At 35.7% G+C, this 19,892-nt stretch overlaps 1 protein-coding gene across 6 annotated transcripts in view; it reads right to left on the bottom strand.

The window, feature by feature from the left end:
* Positions 1–1,922: 1,922 nt before the first annotated feature.
* ZNF25 (zinc finger protein 25) overlaps positions 1,923–19,892 on the bottom strand; it is a 30,113-nt gene continuing 12,143 nt past the window's right edge. For all 6 annotated transcript variants that reach the window (XM_072971084.1, XM_072971079.1, XM_072971081.1 and 3 more), the window contains 4 exons: positions 7,820–7,946; positions 7,424–7,519; positions 5,656–5,719; positions 1,923–5,162 (listed from right to left, as the gene is read on the bottom strand). In XM_072971084.1, the coding sequence (XP_072827185.1) occupies positions 4,112–5,162; positions 5,656–5,719; positions 7,424–7,519; positions 7,820–7,853 (1,245 nt within the window). In that variant the 5' untranslated portion in view covers positions 7,854–7,946 and the 3' untranslated portion in view covers positions 1,923–4,111. The remainder of the gene's footprint in view (positions 5,163–5,655; positions 5,720–7,423; positions 7,520–7,819; positions 7,947–19,892) is intronic.

Raw genomic sequence — 19,892 nt, 5'->3', positions numbered from 1 at the left:
AAAGAGGGTCCCAAGCCACATATAAACTTTACAGGTAAGGCAAGATCTGGTCACCTGTTGAATCTCTTGGGTAAAATCTTTATTGTTAAAAAAATAAATACATGGATCATCTTCCCCTGCCGTTGGGGTTTATTCTTTGCTATATTAAGTTTCAAGTTCTGGATATAGTTAGGGTGACACCATGCAGTATGAGACAGTCTAATTTAGCCAAGATTGCTTATCTGTCATGGGGACAGATTGTTGTTTTTGGATAAGTCTTTTTCAGAAATCAGATTAAACAATTGTCATTTTAGTATTATTGGTGGCAAAACTTCTAAGGGCTACTTATGCTGCACAACTATTAATGTGAAGGAGGCTAACCACTCAACACCTGAAGCAAAAAGCTTGGTTTATGCTTTTGTTTCCGTTATCTGTTACTGTGTAACAAAACACCTAAAACTTAACAGCTTAAAACAACAATTTATTGTTTCCTTGTAGATAGAGTGGGTAGTTTTTCTGCTCCACTTGGCCTTAGCTTGGAGCCTCTCATTCAGCTAGCATTTAGCTAACGGGACTAGGCTGGAAGGTCTAAAACACCTTCACTCACATGTCTTGACATTGTGGGGTTTCACCCCCCATAGTTTGAGTCTTTTCACAGCTTGATGATCTCAGACTAGTTGAACTTTTTTTTGTATGATGATTTGCTTCAAGAAGGAAAATGGAAGCTGTCACACTTCCTAAAGGGTAGGAAGGCCTGGAACTTCTGCCGGGCCAGTCCAGATACCAGAGGATGGGAAAATGAATCTGCATCTTATGAATAGCATGTGGGAAGGAATGGATATTGTCCATCTTTGACCATCAGATTAACCAAAGGAGGCCCATAGTTGTAAATCAAAGTAAGTAAGAAATGATACAAGGTTTTGGGAAATGGCATATTCAGGGATTGGTGGACTTTGCAAAGCAGGAGTGTTGAGGGACTGACTGCCTGTCTTTCAGGTTGTAAAAGTGTAGTCACTGGAGTGAGGCTGTAGCTAACTGACTGACTTGCTGACTTTCCAGAGCACGGTCAGAGAGAAAGCTGCTGTTCATTGACTTTCAGAAATAGGGAGCTGTCGCAGATTGGCTGATCTTCATAAGCATGTGTACTGATGAGACATTTCCTCCAATTAATTGGTATCAATTCTGATCAACTGTCTCTGATCCAGCAGGTTTGATGGTTACTAATTCATGGTTTGAGGCTATGGCCAAGAAACAGTATCCAGGCTCTCCTGAATTTGGAGACTAGGAACACTTTATTCTTATCAGAGGATTATTTTTTTAAAAGTATTTTCATTAGTACAGGCTTTACCCTTAATAGCAGATTTGCTACAGCTATTGAACTGTCCCCAGAAAGTACTAATTTTTATTTTTGATTGAGAAGTCCAATGTATTTGCTTTCACAACACACTGAAATAAAGATCTATAAAGGGATTAAGTTTCCTCTTAAACCTCCATCAAGATAGTATGCTCACGTCAGAACTGAATAGAACACTGGTATCAATATTTACTGTGGCATATTCAGAAGTTATATAAATATAAAGTATATTTAAGATATATGCAATCACTAAATATCGTAATAGGTGCTCATTAGTTTTAAATATCAGACAAATCAGAAGAAGGCATGACTAGAAAGTTGAACAGCATGAAAGTCATCTTCATTGGGAAGGGGAAATGAGACGGCATGATTATATGAAGTGTGGGCAATAAAATAATTTTACTAGTAATGTAGTAATACTAGTAATAGTAATGTAGCTGGTGGAGGTGAGTACTGTAAGTTTTGTCATTGCATTGCACTAATTAAGTATGATGTAAAGATGTTTTTTATCTTGAGATAGTGAGAAAATTACAAAATGATACAGGAAAAATTGGCCACTGACTTGGAAGAAAATATAGGACTACTGTGGTTAGTGATCAATTAACAATTTAATTTAGACAATGTTTACTTCATACATTTACTGCTATATTTCATCAGGAAATTTGCTTTGATATGACAGAAGGTAAAACACATTTCTTTGGAAAAAAATTCTAATGCTTAGGCTTGTATCCTATAAATATAATGCATATAATAAATATATTGCAAAAATACACCCACCCACAAATTGCTATATGCATCATTTCTAAACAAATACCATATATAAAAGTATCTTGACATTGGTTGTGATGTTTTCAGTTCTGAGAAAAACTTGTAAAGCCCCAGAGAGTAACTAAGTTACGCTCTGTGGGCCATACGGTCTTCTCTGAGGGCTACTGAGCTCTGCTATTGTAATGTGACAGGCAAAACAGAAATAAATGGCCTTTTTTTTGGTGTTCTAATAAAACTTGTATTTATGGATAAATTTGAAAAATCATAGAATTTTCACATGTCACAAGATACAGTTTAAGTTTTTTTTAACCATTTAGAAATTTAAAACCATTCTTAGCTTGCAGTGGGCCAGATCTGAATCACTTGTGGGAAAACGTACAACCAAACCAAACCAAGGCACCACAGCAATAAAGTGGGGGAATGAATGTTGGCAGCCAACCTTTTATTTTTTGCAGCATAATTCAAGAAGTACAAATGAAAATAATGATACTATCTAACAGATAGCTCTTCTTGTGTCTCAGACACTATTCTAAGTGCTTTAAAAGAGTTAACTCATTTACACCTCAAAGCAATCCTAACATATTATTACTATCACTTTTCGTTTATAGAAAAGGAAACTGAGGCACAGAGAGGTAAGTGGAATGCCTCATGCTATAAACTGAGCCTATGCAGAAGGAGTCCAGAGTCCACACTCCTAACTTCCATGTCATGTTGCTTCTACGAAGAAGAAAAAAGTAGTGAAGAACATTTAGGACTCTCATATAAAATACAAATGCAGGTAACACTGCACCTTGCTAAAACATTGACATTGAGACAGATATTTCTTTACATAGCATTATTTTTTCTTAATTGTGTAGTGTTTTCAGCGGTTTTAAAAAAACTCAGGTCTATCCTATAAATAAATGTATCCCTAATGTAAAATTTAGCTGACCATGAGACAGCTGAAAATGTTAAAAAAACATCTTTAGCTTTTTCTGAAGGATTAGTTCAGTAATGTCTACATCCATTTAAAAATGTCAGGAAATAGAAGAAAAAGATACATCATAATTTTAAAAGAATATAACACTTAAATACATATTATATTAACAACAGGAGTCACTGCTGAGACTAACGAGAGATATCTTCATATACACAAAAGTTACTGAACTAAGGTTACATACTACCCTAGGTACGATTATGGATGGGTTCACATGTACAGCAAACACCCACAATTTGTGTCCTGTGGCACACTGACATTCACACAGAAGTCCTGCATATTAAAGGACTCTTCATGTGTGTTTAGTGATGTCACCTAGTTATTCAATTTTTTTGTACTTTTTAAAAAGCTTTATATATTTAGACATTTGCAGGTTTCTTTAAAAGAAAAACCACCACCTTGGAATCACATCTCTGCAACATGACTTCTACTATAAATGTTTCCCTCAGTACAGATTCTCTTAGAATGTTTGTTAAAAAGCTTTCACATATTTAAAATAGCTAGAAAGATTCTGTACTTTGTATCAGCGATCTAACATTCACCAAAACATTTCTTGATAAAGCCTTCCATGTATGTTGCAATCTTTGTGATTATCCCCTCTGAGGGTTCTAGTATGAGTCCATCTGACATAAAAAGATTTCTGAATGCTCATGATACTGACAGGAATTTATCACTCCTGTGAGCTATTGGATGTTTAAATGATGGACACCCTGATAGGAAATTTCCTGACATACATTTTACTTACAGGATTTCTCTTTTGTGTGATTTCTGTGTTGTACAATAAAGTATGACTTCTGAAAGAAAGGTTTCCCTCATGTTTTGCTATTTGTAGTGTTTCTGCCATCTGTGTTGTCTGATGTTTAGTAAAGTCTGATGTATAGGTAACATTTCCTAACATTTATAGAATTTCCCTCTGTGAAGAAACATTGTGGCTGAAATTTTCCTGTATTGACATTCCATAAGATGCCTTATGTGAATTATCTGATTATTCTCAGGAACGAATTCAGACAGAATTTCCCAATTCATACTATTCATTAGCTTTCCCCTTCTGTGTGTGTCTTCTGATGTGCAGTGAGTTTTGATTTCTGGATAAAAGTTTTCCTGCACTCCTGACATTCGTAGGGTTTCTCTCCTGTGTGTTTTCTCTGATGTATGATAAAATGTGACTTCTGAGAGAAGGATTTCCCACAGTCCTTACATTCGTAGGGTTTCTCTCCTGTGTGAGTCCTCTGATGTAATCTGAGGACTGAATTCACAGAGAAAGATTTCCCACATTCGCTACATTCATAGGGCTTCTCCCCTGTGTGCTTCCTCTGATGTTTAGTGAGGTCTGATTTATAGTAGAAGTTTTTTCCACATTTGCTACATTCAAAGGGTTTCTCCCCTGTGTGAGTTCGGTGATGTACTGTTAGGGCTGACTTCTGATAGAAGCATTTCCCACATTCCTTACATTCATAGGGTTTTTCTCCCGTGTGGGTTCTCTGATGAGTTTTGAGGTGAGAATTTCTAGAGAAGAATTTCCCACACTCCTTACATTTATAGGGTTTCTCCCCTGTATGTGTTCTCTGATGTACTGTGAGGTGTGACTTCTGGGAAAAGGATTTCCTACATTCCTTACATTCATAGGGTTTCTCCCCTGTGTGTGTTTTCTGATGCACCATGAGGTATGCCTTAACATAGAAGAACTTCCCACATTCAGTACATTCATAGGGTTTCTCTCCTGTGTGTGTTTTCTGATGTTCCATGAGGTGTGGCTTCTGGTAGAAGGACTTCTCGCACTGATTACATTCATACGGTTTCTCCCCTGCATGGGTTCTCAGATGTCTACTGAGAGATGACAGGTGGTAGAAAGTTTTCTTACATTCTTTACACTCATAGGTTTTCTCTCTGGTTTGAGTTTTCTGTTGCCTCGTGAGGTCTCCATTCCTAGGGGCAGATTTGCCACATTCGCTGGGTTTGTCCTTTGAGTGAGTGTGCTGATGTACTATGAGAGCAGACTTCTGGCAGAAGGACTTTTCACATTCATTACATTTATAGGCTTTCTCTGTGGTATCAGTTTTCTGATGTTTTGTGAGTTCTCCATTCCTAGAGAGAAATTGCCATATTCATTAATGTATAAAGATTTTCTTTTTGGTCTGCTGTATTTTTCAAGTAACTCTGAGAACTGATTTCTAGAGACTTTCTCCCCCGGTGTTCATTAGATTCACAGGGTTTCTCCACTGTGACTATTCTATGTCGACATACATTCTGGTTTAACATTTGGTAGAAGGAACTTCACTTGCATTATATTCACAAGATCTCTCAACTGCCTCAGCTGTTCCCCTCTGTGTGATAAAGCCTCCCTCATTGTGTAAATCAGAAGAATCAAAAATTGTTTCAAAGTTTGATCCTGGTCCTGAATTATGAATAAAGTCTCCATTATGAGAAAGGGTAAACACGTGGATTATGTTCTTTGGAATATGTTTCAGTGTCAGTTTTCTCGTATTTAGTGTTAACTAGTACTCCCCAACTTGTGGTACCCCCATCAGGACCCTTTCTTATAAAGCTTCTAATCTCAAAATTGAATTCTTGAACTTGCCTTGTATTTTCAGCTTGGCTTTCCTGATTTCTTGGTCCTTGATCATGAATATTCCATAGGTCTTCTACAAAAGAATCACAATTTAATACCGTATACATTTTAACACATTATTATGGTCATAGGGTGGATTCTTAGGCTTCAGGCCAATATCCTCAAAGGAAGGAATTCTCAAATGCAAACTTCCTCTATCACATTGGTTGAGAAAAAAAACAAAACACACACTAATAACTGCTATAGCAGAGGGGAAGGGACCTGCTTATAAACCGAAGTACCTACCTCTGAGACTACAAATATGACTTTGAAAACTTGGAGGAGAAAGTTAAGAAAAACAAACAAACAAAGAACAGGGAGCAGAGAACAAAAGATATTCAAAGTGCTGCTGAACAGGAATGTGGGGCTCACAGAGAATGCTGTGACTCCATTAAGGACAATGAACAGTAAAGAGGGTAATAAGAAAAATCAGTAGACAACTGTGTTCACTGGAAATACCACAGGAAAGATTAAACTGGATGAAGGAGCCAAAGCAAAGGTTTTTACCCACTCAAACCTAGTCTACTGTGTCAGGATACCTAGTCGTCAGTAGACAACAAACTACTTCATTCCCTCCTCACCCATTCCACAACAATCCAGACGTCAACACTAACGTGCCTTTCCCAGAACATCCACTTCCTCATGCTTAGAGGGCTAGTCCTGCAGCTTGGGCTCTCACTCTCCAACTAGCTGTCTTAATTTTCGCTGGTTCAGAAGACCCAGAAACACATACGTCCAAAAGGAAAGACTTTAAAAAAGCAGAGTGCAAGCCGTTCTTACAAGAGAATGAATTCCCACTTGTTGCACCAGAGATTTTCAATGCTGACCACCAAATACTGCATCTCCAAAATGGTGTTACCTATGGCTCAACACTAGTCTTATTCTGCTTAAATATCTTAGCTCCCACATCTTTGCTTCGATTTACTACTTGATCTTTAAAGAGTAACTATTCAACATCATTCTAGAAACTTTACCCACCTTCATATTTATTCATCTTTAAATGCTTGAAAGAAAGTGAAAGATTATGAGCAGAGAATTTGGGTTAGAATTTCATGGCATTTGTGCGGAAAACATATGTGCAAGGTTAACCTGGATACTCATGATAAAAGACCTTATGTAGGAAAGACACTTAAGAGAGCAGATGAGATGAAGATTAGCACATGTTTGGAGGCCACAAGGCAGAATAAGATGCAGTAGGCAATAAAGGGCCAGACTAGTTCTTGACAGAAAATTAAGTGTATTTTGCATTAACTTTGAAATAATATAACTGATGAAAGGCATAATGATTTGTAATCTGATTTCAGAGTTTAAAGACAGAACAGGAAATTAAAACTGGTGCTGAAAAAAACTAAGGCATTTTGTTGTTAACAAAAGGAGGAAAATACATTTGAAAAAATTTGTAAGGCAGATATATAAACACTTTAAGATTATAGTTGCACATTTCAATGGCAAGGAGTAACTGGGAATTCTAGACAGAAGACAAAATGAAAATTTAAGTTGAGGGTAGTACACAGAAAGAGAAGTAAATTTATTTTAAAAATGTCATACAAAAGAGGGAATTTAGATGAAGAGAATGAAACTTCGGGGTGTGATTTTTGCTGCCTACATATGCAAATCAAAGGTCCACAATCATTTCCAAAAATACAGGGCATTTGAAAAAGAGATTCCTGAAAAACATATTTCAAAAGGCAGAGGCACCAACCCTCTCAAATAACGTGGGCTATTATTTCTCACTTACCAGGGTAGTTCCGATGTGGAAATTCTACTTCTAATATCCATGGCTCTTTTCCTTGCTTCAACTTGAAGACTGCATTTGGCCTATTCACACGATAACCTATTAACAGAGAAGATAAAGCAAATACTATAAATTGCTTGGAATACAGCAACTCTGAAGGATACGGAAGTGCTGCTTTCGGAGCAGAACAATGAAGTTCTCACGTAAGCTTGGCAAATTTAGATTCTATCAGTGGGGTAGGTGGGGACACCAGTATTTTTCTGGTACCCAAAATGGATTCATCAACTTTGACCCCTAAAACAAAGCCAATATTCAACCCTGCAGGGGTCTTACAAGTTCCAGCAACTGGAAGAGGAAGTGCAAACGGCTGGGAGTGACAGGCGGGGGAGAGCTCCTCACCCACTGAGATGAGGTGGCGGTAGTTCTCCTGCATCACTTCCCTGTACAGGGTCCTCTGAGCAGCATCCAGCAGCTGCCATTCCTCCCGGGTGAATTCCACAGTAATATCCTTGAATGTCACTGGCCCCTGAAACAACATGTTTCTGTTCAAACTGAAGTGATCAGAACAGAGTACCATCAAAAAGACATGTGTAAATTAGCTCTTCATGTGCCAACTATAGGGTTTACTCTATACACTCTAACTCTGTACCCTGTTTTATACACACATAAAGTATTTCTTCAGTATGTATTTACTGAAATACCACTCCATGCCTGGGAGCAACTATTTCTGGAAATGACCTGAAGAGTAGCAGAAAAGATTCCCCACACTAAATACATAAAGAAGGAACTACAATGAGACAGGTAGGAGGGGCAGACACAGTACAGTCAAGACCCATACCCCAAGTAGGTGACCCACAAATGGTAAGATAGTCAAAAGTAGAGGTTCTTCCCAAGGAGTGAGGGGTCTGAGCCCCACATTGGGCTCCCCTGCCTGGGGGTCCTGCACTGGGAAGATGAACCCCCAGAGTATCTGGCCTTGAAGGCCAGTGGGCCTTGCTAACTAGAGAGCCAGAGGGCTGCAGGAAATAGATACTCCACTCTTAAAGGGCGCATGCAAAATCTCACATGCTCCAAGTCACACTGCAGAGGAGGCAGTGATTTGAAAGACTGGCTCAGACCCACTTGCTGATCTTGAAGCACCTCCTGGAGAGGCAGAGGCAGCTGGGACTCCCTCTGGACATAGACACTGGCAGCAGCCATTCTGGGGAGCTCTTTCTACCATGAGGTACTAGTAAGCACCACTTTGGAGTCCTCCTTGTAGCCCATTAGTGCTGGAGGCTTACCTGCCCACCAGTGGGCCAATACCCAGGACACCCCAGGCCATGCAGCCAGCCACCCCGGGTCCCAGTCCAGGCATTCCACCGGCTGTGCAGCCAGCCACAGAGGGACCCAGTCCCTTCCAACAGTGGGCCAGCAGCCTCTGCACGAGGTAGGGCCTGGCTTCCAACAGGGCTGGGGCCAGCCCTGCCTGCAAGTGTCCCCACAACAGTCAGCCCTGAAACAACAGAAGGGCTCGTGCAGCCCATATAGGGGGATCTCCTGGAGCACACAGCTCTGGTGGCCAGAGAGGGGTGTGCTGCCTGGGCCTCATATGACATCTCCTACATAAGATTACTTCTCTATGATTGGGAAATGTAACCAACCTACCTAATGCATAAAAATAAAAACAGAATTAGGCAGAATGAGGATACAGAGGAATGTGTTCCAAATGAAAGAATAAGACAAACCTCAGAGAAAGCTTAGAGAAGTGGAGACAGGCATTCTACCTGATAAAGAGTTAAAAGTCCTAAAGATGCTCACTGAACTCAAGAGAAGAAGGGATGAACAGTGAGAATTTTAACAAAGTATTAGACACACAGAGCTGAAGGATACAATAAGTGAAACAAACAAAAGAGACACTAGAAGGAATCAACAGTAGATTAATGGATCAGTGAACTGGAAGACAGAGTAGTAGAAATCATGCAAGCTGAACAGAAAAAAGAAAAAAGAATTTTAAGACTGAAAATAATTTAAGAAACTTCTGGGACAACATCAAGCATTCACATTATAGGGGTCCCAGAAGGAGAAGAGAGAGAGAGAGGATAGCAGATAATTTATCTGAAGAAACAATAGCTAAAAACTTCCCTAACCTGGGAAAAGAAACATATATCCAGGTCTAGGAAACACAGAGTCCCAAATAAGAGGAACTCAGAAGAGGTCCATACCAAGACACATTATAATTAAAATGGAAAAATTAAAGATACAGAACCTTAAAAGCAGCAAGAGAAAAGCAACTAGTTATGAACAAGGGAATTCCTGTAAGACCAGCAGCTGACTTTTCAGCAGAAATTTTGCAGGACAGAGGGAGTGGCATAAATATTCCAAGTGATGAAAGACAAAAACCTACAAATAAGAATACTCTACCCAGAAAAGCTATCATTCAGATTTGAAGGAGAAATAATGAGCTTTAAAGACAAGCAAAAGCTAAACAAGTTTATCACCACAAAACCAGCCTTACAAGAAATGTTAAAGGGATTTCTCTAAGCAGAGAAGACCGTAACTAGAAATAAGAAAATAAGAAAGAGAAAATATCTTATTGGTAAAGGCAAACATACACTAAAGGTAGTGGATAAACCACTTATAAACCTAACAGGAAGTTTACAAGACAAAAGTAGTAAAATCATCTATATCCCCGATAAGTAGTTAGGGGATACACAAAACAAAAAGATTTAAAATACATAGTCAGAAACATAAAATGTGGACGGGGGAGTAAAAATGCAGGCTTGTTAGAATGTGTTTGAACTTGAGAGATCATCAACTTAAAATAATCATACACACACATGTTCTTGTATATAAACCTCATGGTAACACAAACCAAATAGCTATAATAGATCCATTTTAAAAAAAGAAATCCAAACATAACACTGGAGACAGTCATCAAATCACAAGGGAAGAGAATTAAGAAAAAGAAAGTATACAAAAGAATTACAAAATAATAAGAAAACAATTAATAAAGTGGCAATAATTATATACCTATCAATAATCATGTTAAATGTGAATGGACTAAATGCTCCAATCAAAAAATACAGGGTGGCTGAAAGCCTACAATGGACTCAAGATCTCAACACACACACAGACTGAAAGTGAGGGGATAGAAAAAAGTATTCCATGCAAATGGAAGTAAAAAGAAAGCTGGGTAGCAATACTTACATCACACAAAATAGACTTTAAAACAAAGACTGTAACAATAGACAAAAGAGCACATTACATAATGATAAAGGGATCAATCCAAGGGGATATAACAATGGTAAGTATGTATGCACCCAACATAGGAGCACCTAAATACATAAAGCAAATATTAACAAGCATAAAGGGAGAAGTTGACAGTAACAGTAATAGGAGAGGACTTAAACCCCCTACTTATATTAATGGACAGATCATCCAGACAAGAAATCAATAAGGAAACACTGGCCTTAAAAGATACACTGCAGCAGCCTGACTTAATAAATATATAGCACATTCCATGTGAAAGCAATACACATTATTTACAAGCATACATGCAACATTCTTCAGGACAGATCACATGTGAGGCCACAAAGATGTCTCAATAGTTTTGAGAAGATTGAAATCTTATTAAGCATCTTTTCTTACCACAGAAGTATAAGACTAGAAATCAACTATAAGAAAAAACTGCAAAAAAACACAAATGCCTGGAAGCTAAACAACATGCTATTAAACAACCAATGGCTCACTGACGACATCAAATAGAAAGTTAAAAAAAATACCTGGAGACAAAGGAAAGTGGAAACACAACATGCTAAAATCAATGGGACATAGCAAAAGCAGTTCTAAGAAGGAAATTTATAGTGATACAGGGCTACCTCAAGACACAAGAAAAATCTCAATTTAACCTTACACCTAAAGTGACTATAAAAAACTCTGAAGTTAGTGAAGGGAAGAAATAATAAAGATCAGAGAAGAAACAAATGAAAGAGAGACTTAAAAGACAATAGAAAAGATCAATGAAACTAACAGGTGGTTTATAAATCAACCATACTTCAATAGCAAAAAAAGAAAAAAAGGAAAATGCTAGAATTAAAACACTAAAAGTATAATTTAAGAAAAACAACTAAGAACTGGTTATTTGAAAAGATAACCAAAATTGATAAACCTTTAGCCAGACTCATCAGGAAAAAAAGAGAACCCAAATCAATAAAATTAGAAATGAAGAGAAGTTACAATTGACATCACAAAAATACAAAAGATTTTAAGAGATTACTACAAATAATTATATGCTAATAAAATGAATGACATGGAAGAAATGGATAAATTCCTGGAAACAATCTCCTGAAACTGTATTAGGAAGAAATAGAAAATCTGAACAGACCAATTACCAGTGATGAAATTTGAATTGGTAATTTTAAAAAGCTTCCAACAAACAAAACTCCAGGACCAGATGGCTTCACAGGTAAACTCTACAAAGACATTTAGAGAAGAGTTAACACGTATCCCTCTTGAACTACTGCAAAAAACTGAAGAGGAAGGAATGTTTCTGAACTCATCCTACAAGGCCAGCATCACTCTGATATCAAAACCAGACACCACAGAAAGAAAGAAAGAAAGAAAGAAAGAAAGAAAGAAAGAAAGAAAGAAAGAAAGAAAGAAAGAAAGGAAGGAAGGAAGGAAGGAAGGAAGGAAGGAAGGAAAAGAAAAGAAAAGAAAAGAAAAGAAAAGAAAAGAAGGAAGGAAGGAAGAGAAAGAGAGAGAGAAAGAGAGAGAGAGAGAAAGAGAGAAAGGAAGGAAAGGAAGGAAAGGAAGGAAGGAAAGGAAGGAAAGGAAAGAAGGAAGGAAGGAAAGAAAGAAGGAAAGAAAGAAAATCACAAGCCAATATTACCGATGAATAGAGATGAAAAAATCCTCAACAAAATAGCAAACTGAATTCAACAATACATTAAAAAATTATACACCCCTTGTATGTATCTTTTTGAGTTAATTCTTATTTTGTGGTTGGCTTTATTCCTTTGATAATTATGTAAGTTTAAAAAGCTAAAGCTCTAAATGTTCCTAGAAACAATGAATAGTACATATATGTAAATTAAAAATATATGTGCAGGAAAAAAAACTGATCTATCAAGCCATGAAAGACATGGAAGAAACTTAAAAGATATATTACTAAATGAAAGAACCTAGTCTGAAAAGGCTACAAACTATACGATTCCAACCAAATGACATTCTGGAAAAGGCACAGCTACAGAAACAAGAAAAAGATTGTGGTTTCCAGGGTTTGGGGAGAGGGAGGGAGGGAGGGAGGAATGAACAGATGGATCACAAGGGATTTTTAGGACAATGAAATTATTCTGTATGATACTATAGTGGTGGCTACATGTTGTTATGCGTTTGTCAAAACTCACAGAATGTATAACATCAAGAGTGAACCCTAATGTAAACTAACGACTTTGGTTGATAATAATGTGCCCATGTTGGTTCATCAATTGTACCAAACATGCCACACTGATGAAGGATGTTGAGGGTAGGGGAGTATCTATGTGTAGGTGGGGAGAGCTATGTTCGAACTCTTTGTATTTTCTGCTCAATTCTGTTGTGAACCTGAAACTGCTCCAAAAGAATAAAGTCTATTAGAAAAAAAGACATATGAATAAACCATCAATTTTAGTTAATAATAATATATCAATATCAGTTAATTGTGAAAAATGTACCATACTAATGTAAGATAATAATAGGGAAAACTGGACATGGGGTATTTGGGAATTCTTTGTACTATCTTTGCAACTTTTCTGTTATTCTAAAACTATTCTAAAATAAAATTTATTTTTTAAAAAGCCATTCAAGTAGAGATTTAGAACTATAAAGCAATTTGTTAAATTGTTCTTTGCATAATATTAAATGACTTCACACAGTGAAAAACAAATTATACACCCTAATCAAGTGAGATTTATCACAGGGATGCAAGGATGGTTCAATATCTGCAAATCAATCAATGTGATATGCCACATTAACAAACTGAAGAATAAAAATCATATGATCATTTCAATAGATTAAAAAATTCAACATCCTTTTTACAATTTTTATATCTTTTCTTCCTTCCTTCCTTTCTTTCTCTTTCCTTTTTTCTTTCTTTTAAATGAAGTCCAGTCAGTTACACTGTGTCAGTCTCTGGTGTACAGCACAATACCCTAGTCATGCATATACATGTATATATTTGTTTACATATTTTAAAATTTTTTATTTTTTATTGAAGTGTAGTTGAATTACAATGTTACTTTCAGGTGTACAACAAAGCAAATATATATATATACATATATATACACCACAAAAAGAACATATAATCTTTAGAATAGTCAGAAGAATAGGACTTTAAAATAACCTTTGTAAATTAAAGCACAGTTGACAAAACTGTCTTAAGATAGTTTTAGTATAGCCAATCTAGTTACTGTGTTAAGTTTCAAATTGCAGCTAGTTGATAGAAAAATAACTTTAAATAATGGAATTGAATTCTATGGAAATTCTCTAAGGGGCAGCAGTATAAAATTCTCAGCTATATGTGCCTACAGATATTTGTCACCTTCCCAAAATTTCACAAAATACATTCATGTATGTATACATACATACATACATACATACATATATTTTCAGATTCTTTTCCATTATAGCTTATTACAAGAAACTGAATATAGTTCCCTGTGCTATACAGTAGGTCCTTGTTGTTTATCTTATAAATAATAGTGTATATCTGTTAATTCCAAACTTCTAATTTATCCTTCTCTCTTCTTCCACTTTGGTAACCATAGTTTTTCTATGTTGACGAGTCTACTTCTGGTTTGTAAATAAAATTTATGTCTTTTTTAGATTCTACATATAAGTGATATCATATGATATTTGTCTTTCTGTCTTACTTCACTAAATATGATAATCTTTAGGTCCACCCATGTTGCTACAAATGACATTATTTCATTATTTTTATGGCTGAGTAATATTCCAACACACACACACACACACACACACACACACACACACACACACACACACACACATTCCCCACATTGTCTTTATCCAGCCATCTGTAAATGGACATTTAGGCTATTTCCATGTCTTGGCTATTGTAAATAGTGCTGCTATTAACACTGGGGTGCATGTGTCTTTTCAAATTATAGTTTTCTCCAGATATATGCCCAGGAGTGGGATTGCTGGTAAGTCTATTTTCAGTTTTTAAAGGAATCTCCATATTATCCTCCATAATCACTGCACCAATTCCCACCAACAGTGTAGGAGGGTTCCTTTTTCTCCACAATTTCTCCAGCATTTATTTGTAGACTTTTTAATGTCAGGCATTCTGACTGGTCGTGAGGTGATACCTCATGGTAGTTTTGATTTGCATTTCTTTAATTAGCAGTATTGAGCATCTTTTCATGTGCCTGTTGGTCATCTGGATGTCATTTGTAAATATTTTTTCCCATACTGTAGGTTGTCTTTTCAATTTGTTTACCTTTGCTATGCAAAAGCTTTAAGTTTAATTAGGTCCCATTTGTTTATTTTTGCTTTTATTTCCATTACTCTAGGAGCTGGTTCAAAAAAAATATTGCTGTGATTTATATCAAAGAGTGTTCTGCCTATGTTTTCCTCTAGGAGTTTTATAGTATCCAGTCTTACATTTAGATCTTTAATGCATTTTCAGTTTATTTTTGTATCTGGTGTTAGAGAATGTTCTAATTTCATTCTTTTACATGTAGCTAGCTGTCCAGTTTTCCCAGCACCACTTATTGAAGAGATTATCTGTTCTTTACTGTATATTCTTGCCTCCTTTGTTGTAGACTAATTGACCATAAGTGCATAGACTTCTTTCTGGAATTTCTATCCTGTTCCATTGGTCTGTGTGCCTATTTTTTGTGCTGGTACCATACTGTTTTGATTACTGATGCTTTGTAGTATAGTCTGAAGTCAGGAAGTGAGATTCCCCAGCTCTGTTCTTCTTTCTCAAGACTATTTTGGCTCTTTGTGGGTTTTTTGTGTTTCCATACAAATTTTAAATTTTTTGTTCCAGTTCTGTAAAAAAAAGTCATTGATAATTTGATAGGGATTGCATTAAATCTGTATATTGTCTTGGGTAGTATAGCTATTTTAACAACATTGATTCTTACAATCCAAGAACATGGTGTATATTTCCCTCTTTGTATGTCATCTTCAATTTATTTCATCAGTGTCTCATTGTTTTTGGAGTACAGGTCCTTTGCCTCCTTAGATAGGTTTATTCCTAGGTGTTTTATTCTTTTTGATGGGATGGTACATGAGATTATTTCCTTAATTTCTTTTTCTGGTATTTTGTTGATAAGTGTTTAGATATGCAAATGAGTTTTGTATATTTATTTTGCATCCTGCAACTTTACCAAACTCAGTGATGAACTCTAGTAGTTTTTTGGTTGCATCTTTAGGATTTTCTATGTATAGTATTGTGTCATTTGAACATAGTGACGTTTTAATTCTTCTTTTCCAATTTGGATTCCTTTTATTTCTTTTTCTTCTCTGATTGCTGTGGCTAGGACTTTCAAAACTATGCTGAATAAAAGTGGTGAGGGTGGCCATCCTTTCTGACAACATTCATTTCTGACTAAAACTCCAGCAGAGTGGGTATAGAGGGAACACACCTCAACATAATAAAGGCCATATACAGCAAGTCCACAGCTAACACACTCAATAGTGAAAAACTGAAAGCAATTCCTATAAAATCAGGACCAGACAAAGATATGAACTCTTGCTGTTTTTATTCAACATAGAACTAGTGGCCCTAGCCATAGCAATCAGATAAGAAAAAGAAAGGAAGAGAATTCAAATAAAAAAAAGAAAGTAAAATTGTCCCTGTTGCAGATGACATGATACTATACACAGAAAATTATAAAGACACCACCAAAAAACTTTAAGAACTAATAAATGAATTCAGTAAAGTTATAGAATATAAAATTAATGTACAGAAATCTGTTGTGTTTCTATACACTAACAATGAACTATCAGAAAGAGAAATTTCATTTACTATTGCATCAAAAGGAGTAAAAGGCCTAGGAATAAATCTAACCAAGAAGGTAAAACACTTGCACTCAGAAAAACTAAGACACTGATGAAAGAAACTAAAGATAGCACATAAAAAAATGAAACAGTATTCTATACTCATAAATTGGAAGAATTAATATTGTGTAAGTGACAATACTACCCAAGGCAATGTACAGATTAAATGCAATCTCTATCAAAATACCAAGGGCACATTTTATAGAACTAAAACAAATCATTCTAAAATCTGCATGGAAACACAAAAGACCCCAAACAGACAAAACAATCTTGAGGAAGAACAACAAAGCTGGAGGTATCATGCTCCCTAATGTCAACCCATACTACAGGGCTATTGTAATCAAAATGTATGACACTGGCACAAAAACAGATACATGGAGCAATGGAACAGAAAAGAGCTCAGAAATAAACCTACACTTAAATCGTTAACTAATCTATGACAAAAGAGTCAAGAATATACAATGAGGAAAAGACAACCTCTTCAATAAATGGTGTTGGGAAAACTGGACAGCTACATGCAACAGAATCAAACTGGACTACTTTCTCATACTATACAAAAATAAACTCAAAAATGGATTAAATACCTAAGTGTAAGTCTTAAAACCATAAAACTCCTGGATGAAAACATAGGCAGTATACTCTTTATCATCCATCTTAGCAGTTTTTTTTGGATTTGTTTCCTCAGGTTAAGTGTAACAAAAGCACAAATAAACAAATGAGACTACATCAAACTGAAAAGGTTTTGCACAGCAACGGAAAGTATCAACAAAATGAAAAGGCAGCCTACTGAATGGAGGAGATAACTGCAAACAATATATTCCCAAATAGGTTAATATCTAAAATACACAAAGAACTCATACAACTCTATATCAAATAAACAAACCCAATTTTAAAAATGGGCAGAGAACATGAATAAACAAAGACCTATAGGTGGCCAACAGACAAATGAAACGATGCTCAACATCATTAATCATCAGGGAAATGCAAATCAGAACCATAATGAGGTCACCTCGCACCTGTCATAACAATTATCATCAAAGAGACAACAAAGAACAAGTGTTTGCCAGGATATGGAGAAAAGGGAACTGTTGTGCACTGCTGGTAAACTGAGGTAGCCACTAGAAAAAAAGTATGGAGGTTCCTCAAAATATTAAAAATAGAACTGCCATATGATCTAGGAATTTCACTTCTGGGTAGTTACCCAAAGAAAACAAAAACACTAATTTGAAAACATACATACACTTCAATGCTCATTGCATCATTATTTACAATGGCAAAGATATGGAAGCAACCTGAGTGTTCATGGAGAGATGAACAGATAAAGGAGACAAAGATATAGATATAGACACACATATATATACACACACACAATGGAATCATAGTCTTAAAAAAAGAATGAAATCTTGCCATCTGCAACAACATGGATGGATAGAGTAGTAGCTTAGTGAAATAAGAGAAAGACAAACACTACATAATTTCACTTATATGAGGAATCTAAAAAACAAAGCAAACTTACAAAATGAAGACAAATTCATAGATACAGAGAACGAATGGTTATTTGCCAGAGGGAGGCTGTCTCAGTGGGTGTGGTGGGCAAAATAGGTGAGGGAGATTAAGAGAGACAAACCTCCAGTTAAATAATAAGTAAGTCATGGGATGTAATATACAGCATAAGGAATATGGTCAGTAATACTGTAATAAACTTGTATGGGGTCACAAGGTACTAGACTTATTGTGGTGATCATAATGATTTGCAATGTCAAATCATTATGTAGTACACCTAAAAGTAACAATATTGCACATCAACTATATTTCAATCAGAAAAAAGGTAGCCATAGATGGGGATAGTTATTTGCATTCTTTATTATCAAGTTAGATTTTATTAGGGATCAAACTGACTAATGTAAACTTTAGGAATAAAGAAAATAGAATGGGCAAAGGCATAGATGTATGAAAAAAATGACAATTTAGGAAACTACATATAAGACAGTATGAGAATAGGGTATAGGACCAAGAGTAATTAGAAGGTGATAGTCAAGTCAGGTTACAGAACATGAAGTAAGTCTTAATTTGTCTTTTAAATATATTTTGTATACTCACTAAATTGATATCTGCTTATTAATTTATCATACATTTACATATATTAGCCTATTAAAAACTGACAAGTTTTCATTAATTTTTGTATTTATGTGAAAGAAAAATATGAATAGATATTCTTCTATTTCATACTATTTGGACTTCTCTTATACATCTTTGGAATGTTCATCCCTTTACTTTGTAGATGCAAATAAAAATAATGAGGAGCCACTGAAGAGAGAGATATAAGCAGTTTAGATTAGAAAACTACAATAGAAGAGGCAAATAGCACATCAGAAAGATGTTAGAAAATTAGAATACATATATGAGTGACTTACATTAAAGTGGCAGCAGTGTGGGACAGAAGCATAATAACCTGGTAATTAATTGGAAATTCATCGATAACTACTGGGAGAAAGTGGGAGGCTAACCCCCCAGTGTCTGTATGGTTTGGTAATGGCTATAGCCATAATGCTAATTATTTTCATTCTTTCACTTTTATTGACAGAACTATTTAAGGCTATAAAATTTCCTCCAATCACTGCTTTATTTATATTTCATAGAATCTGAAATGTAGTTTTTTCATTTGAAGAACATCTTGGCTGCATATAAATTCTTGCTTCACACTTTCTTGAGAAAAAATACTCGGTTCTACTACCCTTGTTTTATGTATTTATATGTTGCTTACAAGGATTACATCATCTTAATGTTCTCCCCTTGCCAAGTAATTTAGATATTTTTCCAAGACCCAGAGGACTTTTTCTTTTTTTAACTTTTAAATAAGTCTAGTGATTTTATTAGAACCTCTCTTGGTGTTTCCCACTCTAGGTCAATTCTCTTTGGCACACAGAGCCTTTTCAATATGTAAATTCAGTTTTTCTTTTCTTTATGAGAAGTTTCCTTGGATTATAGTTTTAAGTATTAGTTATCTTCCACTACTTAGTTTTTGTTATTTAGGGATTCTACTTTTTCTTACTCTCTTCCTCATCCTTGTCCAATCTTATTTTCCCCCCACCACCATGGTCTCTTTCCATTCCTCTCCTGTATGCCATTTATTGTACTTTGGCTCATCTTTCTTCCCCCTTAGGTACACTGTAATTTAACCTTTTTATCTGAGATGTTCTCTGCTCTACTATTTCTTTCCTGAGTTAACTCATCTACTAACATTCACTTTTTCCCAATTTCTATCATACATCTTCAATCTCTGGTTTTTAAAGTTCCTTCCTATCTGAAATTACTTAATACTGAAGAGTTGTGTGTTCCTCTACTTTGTGTTTATATGGGGAAAGAATATACCAACTAAAACCCTGTTAATTCACATTTTGTGCTTTCTTCTTATGTT

Source organism: Vicugna pacos, chromosome 11 (genome assembly GCF_048564905.1).
Source record: "Vicugna pacos chromosome 11, VicPac4, whole genome shotgun sequence".
NCBI classification, from domain to species: domain Eukaryota; kingdom Metazoa; phylum Chordata; class Mammalia; order Artiodactyla; family Camelidae; genus Vicugna; species Vicugna pacos.
Note: the sequence above shows the minus strand (reverse complement) of the source record. Positions and strands in the feature narration are given on the sequence as shown.